At 43.1% G+C, this 7531-nt stretch overlaps 1 protein-coding gene across 1 annotated transcript; it reads left to right on the forward strand.

Moving 5' to 3' along the window:
- Positions 1 to 1884: 1884 nt before the first annotated feature.
- LOC109918234 (actin, clone 302-like) lies at positions 1885 to 3439 on the forward strand. Its single transcript, XM_020518138.2, has one exon. The coding sequence runs from the start codon at positions 1996 to 1998 to the stop codon at positions 3121 to 3123; it is 1128 nt and encodes a 375-aa protein (XP_020373727.2). The 5' UTR covers positions 1885 to 1995; the 3' UTR covers positions 3124 to 3439.
- Positions 3440 to 7531: the final 4092 nt, after the last annotated feature.

Below are 7531 nucleotides of genomic sequence, written 5' to 3' on the forward strand. Positions count from 1 at the left end.
AGTACAATGTTGATAAGTGTGAGGCCATCCATTTTGGTAGGAATAACAGCAAAATGGACTATGTTTTAAATGGTAAAAAATTGCAGCACGGTGCTGTGCAGAGGGACTTGGGTGTCCTTGTGCATGAATCGCTAAAAGTAGGATTGCAGGTGCAGCAGGTAATTAAAAAGGAAAATGGAATTTTGTCTGTCATTGCTAGAGGGATGGAGTTTAAAAACATGGAGGCTATGCTGCAGCTGAATAGGGTCCTGGTGAGGCCACACCTGGAGTACTGTGTGCAGTTTTGGTCTCCTTACTTGAGAAGAGATATACTAGGACTGGAGGGGGTGCAGAGGAGATTCACTCGGTTGAATCCAGAGTTGAGAGGGTTGGATTATGAGGAGAGACTGAGTAGGCTGGGACTATACTCATTGAAATTCAGAAGAATGAGGGGAGATCTTATAGAAACATATAAGATTATGAAGGGAATAGACGAGGTGGAGGCAGGGAGGTTGTTTCCGCTAGCAGGTGAAACTAGGACTAGGGGGCATCGTCTCAAAATAAAGGGAAGCAGATGTAGGACTGAGGTCAGGAGCAACTTCCTTCATCCAAAGGGTTGTGAATCTGTGGAATTCCCTGCCCAGTGAAGCGGTTGAAGCTACCTCGCTGAATGTTTTTTAAGGCAAGGCTAGATAAATTTTTGAACAGTAAAGGAATTAAGGGTTATGGTGAGTGGGCGGGTAAGTGGAGCTGAGTCTCAAAAAGATCAGCCATGATCTTATTAAATGGCGGGGCAGGCTCGGAGGGCCAGATGGCCTACTCCTGCTCCTAGTTTTTATGTTCTTATGTTAACCTTATTGTATTCCTTTGACATGATTTTGGTCCCTCATGCTTCACGTTATAAATGCCCATAAAAATCATTCCTATTTGTGCTTTTCTTTTGTATCTCTATTGCTTTTCTGTTGTTTCTTACCTTCTAACTGGGAGTCCTTTAGACTCAGTTTCTGCACATGTTGAATTGATTTTGTAGATCTCTCACTGCCCTGTCAATTTATACATTACAGGCTTTCCTGGATTTCCGTGAGTGGTCATATTCCATGGAAATGAAGCTGACTGAAATTTATGATCTTAGTAGCTGTTCTAAGTTCTTCCTTTACGTTGAACCTGATCATATTTCTCTCGCTATCGGATAAATGTTCACCCGCTGTTAAACCATCAAGTAAATCTGCCTCTTTGCTAGATTGAGTATGGGCTGTTACTGACACCCGTGTCCCACAAGTGAACACAAAACAACATTGTACAGTAATCAACCAGATGTGATTCCCATCTTACAGAAGTTGAAACATGAATCAATCACAGTTTAATCAGTCAGTGTTGGTCTCAGCACAGCGTGAGCTGGCAATTGTGACAAATTCAGAATAAACAGGCAGCATCACATCAGTCAGCGACTGATTGTTGTGTTCAGAAGAAATCAAAAAAGGGACTTGTTTATTTTGTCTCCTTTTAATTTGAAGCATTTGTTGTGCAAAATTAGCTTTCATCCCATTATATAATTTGACACCTACTTTGCAAAATATGAATGTCCACGAGCTCTCCTAATTGACCTTAAATGTTACTGACGTTTTGAGGTGAAACCGACAGTGCTGTATTCATAAATTCAACTTCTGCCAGCTGTACTATCCTATTGTGTTTCGGCCTGCTATCTGCTCGATATGTTGGTCCGTCCAAACTCCTGCAGCTGTTAACATAGCTCATGAATGGGATGGGTGTCAGGTAAGTGGCTCATTTCTCTGATCATCTGCTTGTCCATTGTGGCATCATCGTTGGTGTAATAATCTGAGTGGTTTAAGCCCTCCCTCTGCACAGTACGGCCGGCACTGACTGTAACTGCCTGTGCAGAGGAAGCAAATATTAATTGATAATCACACCCCACCCCACCCCCCAAAGTTTGTAGAAATTCAAGATCAGCAAGCACCTTCTCTCAACGTGTTTGCACATCATCTGGTGTTGGTCAACATGATCAAAATGATGTCGAATCCTGCTGTGATCATTGACAATGGATCCGGGCTCTGCAAATCTGGGATAGTGGGTGACAGCATCCCGACATCAGTTATTCCATCCGTTGTGGGCTGCTCCAAATCGACAAAGGGATCACGCAATGCCAATCTAAAAGACTACTACGTTGGCAAGGCAGCCCAAGCCAGAAGAGATGTCTTGTCTTTAAAGTATCCGATTGAGCGTGGCATCGTGACTTCTTGGGAGGAGATGGAGATGATCTGGAGATACATATATGGTTTTGAACTGCGTGTCAAGTCCAAAGAGAGGCCGATCTTGCTGACTGCTGCCCCACTGACACCTTTCTTTAACAGAGAAAGGATGGCCGAAATAATGTTTGAAGGTTTCTCAGTGCCAGCAATGTTTGTTGCCATCCCAGCCACGTTGGCACTTTACACCTCTGGCCGTACCCGAGGCATAGTCTTGGATAGCGGCTATGGAATAACGGATGCTGTGCCCATCTACGAAGGCTACTACCTTCCAGACGCTGTGCAAAGGCTGAACCTTGCAGGAAGCGACATCACTGAAAACCTTTGGAGGCTCATGTTGGAGAACGGGCACTCTCTTGCCGAGAAAATGGAGACAGAAATCGTCCAGGAAATCAAGGAAAAGCTCTGCTATGTCGCTCTCGATCCCAAGCAGGAGAGCAAGAAGCCAGCTGAGGAACTCCAACATGAGTATCAGATGCCAGACGGCACTCAGATTGTGGTGAAAAACGAACTGTTTGGCGCCCCAGAGTTACTTTTTGCTCCCGATAGTATAGGATTGAAGGAAAGCGGAATCCACAAGCTGATGTTGAGCAGCATCTCCAGATGTGAGCAGCAGCTGCATAAAGAACTCCACAGTAACATGCTGCTGAGTGGTGGTTCCACTCTCTTTTCAGGAATGGAGGAACGTTTACTGAAAGAAATCAAGCTGCACACACCCAGTGGGATACAAGTGAAAATCATCGCCCCACCAGAAAGGAACTACTCTGTTTGGGTGGGAGCCTCAATTTTAACAAGTTTAGCATCCTTTAAACACATGTGGATCACTCTCAATGATTACAATGACTTTGGGCCATCTGTGGTGAACAAGAGATGTTTTTAAAAGCTGTTTGTCCCAAAGTGTGACTATTGAAATCAAATTTTAAAAGAAAAATGTATGCGATCAAATACTAGTTCATAGCTCACGATGTCTTGAATTCTGGTCAAATCAACAAAAGATTTGGAATTAATAGTTCTTGAGGGTAATTCTGGTTTTTGGTTGTATTTCTTGGCATGCTTTCTTTGTACAAATGGGAACAGTCCTGTATGATGGACAAGAGAAAACTGAGGTTAAGAACTATCTGTATTAGAGTGGCTAACTTTTAAAATGAACCTGTAATCTCATTTTCTTCATTGTAACATTGCATGTAACCCTTTTCTTCCCCCTTTCCTGTAGACTTCCTCTTAAGTTGTAGCATGTCTTGGTGTAATCTGATACAATTCCAATATTGTTGTCACAAACAAAAACATAAATTGCTGGAAAAGCTCAGCAGGTCTGGCAGCATCTGTGGAGAGAAATCAGAGTTAATGTTTCGGGTGGAGTGACCCTTCCTCAGAACACATTTACTGTTCTTAGACCATTACGAGAAAGGCACTATTGTGTAAAATTAATCATATTCCAGATTTTGCAGGGCCTAACATTCCCACTAACCACACAAAGTAAAATATTTTGAGTTTGATTCATACTCTGTGGTGCTGGCTGATATCTATCAGGCCATCACCTATACTCCTCAACAACAGAGGAGTTAAGCCAACACATTTTTTCCCACTCTGATGACCTTACTCCAAAATGCACATGGATGTAAACCACTTCAGCGGAGTAATGTTTGGAGTTCAACTCTAATGTGCTCCATGGCTGCAAACATACCTCACACATTCCGTGGAACCTCAATGAGTTTGAACACTCAGGGTAATAAATAGGGGCCACAGTTCTGCCAATAAACTGATTGGAGGCTTTTAGAGCAGGGGTTAAATGAGCCATGTGCATTTCGAAATGTAAAAAGAGAACAGGATAGGTAAGGAAGAAGGACAAACTGACAGAGGAATTTTCATCCTTTTGTCTTTCATGTCTCCCTGCTAACATTTCCAGCAAACTCCACCCAGAGGGACTCCTGATTTACAGTAACATTCTGCCACAGTCATAAAACCCCTACAGTGTGGAAACAGGTCATTGATCCCATCAAGTCTACACCAACCCTCCAAAGTGCATCCCATCCAGACCCACGCCCACTACCCTATCACCCTGCATTTCCCGTGGCTAACCCACCCAGCCTGCACATCCCTGGACTCTATGGGGCAATTTAGCATGGTCAATCCACCCCAACTTGCACATCTTTGGACTGTGGGAGGAAACCGGAGCACCCGGAGGAAACCCACGCAGACACGGGGAGAATGTGCAATCTCCATACAGACTGTTGCCTGCAGCTGGTATCGAACCCAGGTCCCTGGCACTGTGAGGCAGCAGGGCTGATTACTGAGTCACTGTGAGAGATTGGATATTTCAGGGAAAACTGAGCCCCTGATTTAAGCCTGGCTGCCAGCCTTTTGCGATTTGGCACAGGTGAAAACATTAATTGAAACAGAAGTGTTTTTAATTTCCTATCCTGACTGTGTACAGTTGGTCTGATCCTCCAAGTCTATAGTATGCTACCCATAAGTATTTCAAATTGAAAAGGACAATAATCCCTTATCATTGCACAACGTTTGGCAGGTATCACAATGCCTTGTCTCAGCAGCTCTGGAAATATTGTTGGGACTTTGATGTAAGGTCATTTCATCTGCTTCCCCCCACCCCCTTGAATGTGTGTGTTACAAAGTTTGGACTCATGCAATATGCAATGTTGTGTAAATGACACAGTGTAAATCTACAGTACATTTTACCACAGTCCAAACATATTGTCACTTTATTACAGGATAACACTTTCACTCCATTAATTGTAAACAAGAGAGATGTTCAAAACTACAAAGGGCTTTGATAGAATAGATAAAGAGAAACTTTTAATTGGCAAGAGAATTGGTCACAGGTTTGAGAAATATGGTAAAAGAACTTGTTTTGGACATTGAGTTATGATTTGGAATCCAGTCCCTCACAGGCTGGTGGAAGCATTTGCAAAAGTAGCTTTCAAAAAGAGATGGATACCTGCTGTACAGAGGTCAGGTCTACACTCAGGGGGACGAACATTTACAGAGTTGATTGAACATTACCGCACACAGCGGAGATTCTCTCTGGAACGTTATGGATGTAGTTCCAGTTCCATGTGATCCCACATCACTGTGACTTAGCTTCTTACACACATGCTCAGTAACCATTTTTAGAGTAAGGATGTAGCTATCTACTCCACATCTTCGCCCCAACTCCCACCCCATTCTTTCACTCTATCCCTTTTAGCCATTAACATTTAACCCCCGACATTCAACTCCTTACTTCCACTTGCCTCTCTCAAGTCCTGAGGGTTTAATGCCCCTCAGTGTTCCCAATCTCACCCTCCTTTGCCATTTTTATTTGTCCAATGTTTATGACAATTAAACTTCCCATGGTTATTGCAGTACCTTTCTTCTGACTTCACTGTCATTTCTTGATTTAGGAGTCCACACCTACCTTCTGAAGAACATCCCGTCCAGACCCACCCCATCCCTTTAAGTTTGAATTTCCCATGGCTAACCCATCTAGCCTGCAGATCCTTGAACACCATGGGCAATTTAGCATGGCCAATCCACCTAGCCTGCACGTCTTTGGACAGTGGGAGGAAACCAGAGCACCCGGAGGAAACCCACACAGACACGGGGAGAATGTGCAAACTCCACACCAGACAGTCACCTGAAGCTGCAATCGAACCCGGGTCCCTGGTGCGGTGAGCCATCAAGCCATACCTATGTTCCCTTTCTTCTGGTCCTTACAAAATGTCAAATACCTTTGAATGTTTAGGAAATAGCTTTGGTCATCTTGTAAAAATGACTGTGTAATGGCCAATATAAAAATTACTTTATTTGTATTTTTGCTGTCAATATGCTCATTGTGATCTAAATGCTACAAGCATTCAAAGAGAGAGCTTTTAATTTTTTTTGCACCTTGCCCCTCTCTGACCCTCATTGCTGATATGCTCGTCTGTTTTATGCACTGTGCCTTCCTGTCACACTTTGGTTATAACTTACCCATATCCCAACTTGCCTATTGCATTGTGCTTTCTCTTCTCCTTTTTCCAAGTCTACACTGTCTGAAGTCCTCCCCCTCTATGAACCCTCTATGGCCCTAAATGCACAATTCTCCAGGACACTGACCCCAGCTTAGATCGGCAAAACATCAATCTAACAGTATAGCTTCTATTCTCAGTACTAGTGTCAGTGCCCCATGAGTTGAAACCCAACCTGAAATGTTTTGCAAGTAAAACTGAGCAGAATAATCTTCACCACAACAACCATGGAAGACCATTCAATTTTTTAAAAGACAACTGAAATCCACTGGTAAAACTGCAACGAAAATGATTAAAGCATGGACAAGTTGGACCAAAGAGTCTATTTCCATGCAGTGCAGTTCTATGGCTCTATGACCTTATAGAGTCTGCAAAATCATGAGAGGCATAGACAAAGTAGCTAGCCAAACAGCGTTTCCCCAGGGTAGGGGAGTCTAAAACTAGAGGACATACTTTTAAGGTGAGAGGAGAGATATACAAAACGGTCCAGAGGGCAATATTTTCACACAGAGTGTCGTGAGTGCCTGGAATAAGGTGCCAGAGGTAGTGGTGGAAGCGAGTATAATTTTGTCATTTAAGAAACATTTAGACAGATACATGGACAGGATAGGTATGGAGGGATACAGGCCAAATGCAGGGCAAATGGGACTAGCTTAATTGTGAAATCTGGGAAAGTTGGGCCAAAGGGCCTATTTCCATGTTTATGACTATGACTCTAAATCTGCTTGAATGTCAGTAAGTCTCAATAATACCGTCTTGGGCTTGTCTCTTATAAAATGAAGCTACAAGAGAATTTGAGTCACAATTCCAGCATCCTGGGAGTGAAATTCTATCTCCATCTGTGGGTTACAGGGCTGGGGTCAGTGGCGCACAACATTAATTGAGGCAGTTTATCTCTAAAGGGAAGAAAATGAACAAAATTAATTATTGAAAGTCCGTGATGAGATGGATTGAAATTCAGAAGAGTGCAAAGCTGCATTTCTATGAGGCTGGTAAATGCTTCCAGAACAATTTACATTTGAAAAAAAACACAAAGTCAGAGTCTATAATTATCTCCTGGATGGCAACATCAGACTGATCAAATTGGGACCATCTGTCAGCATATTTGCATACGGTTACGCTATTCTTCCAGCAGCTGAGCTGCAACAGTAAGAATTCATCACTGATGAAACAGCTTAAAGGGAACAAAAATCCCAATCAGTCATTGTGACCAGGATGGGCACAGAAACACCATGGTGCTTTCTTGCCTGCCATCTCCCACAGCTGCCTACTCATTATTGC

This window comes from Rhincodon typus, chromosome 12, assembly GCF_021869965.1.
Source record: "Rhincodon typus isolate 14 chromosome 12, sRhiTyp1.1, whole genome shotgun sequence".
Taxonomy (NCBI): Eukaryota; Metazoa; Chordata; class Chondrichthyes; order Orectolobiformes; family Rhincodontidae; genus Rhincodon; species Rhincodon typus.

What these genes read in the sequence shown, in the direction of transcription:
- LOC109918234 (XM_020518138.2), top strand. Translation starts at nt 1,996, where the DNA reads ATGATCAAAATGATGTCGAATCCTGCTGTGATCATTGACAATGGATCC.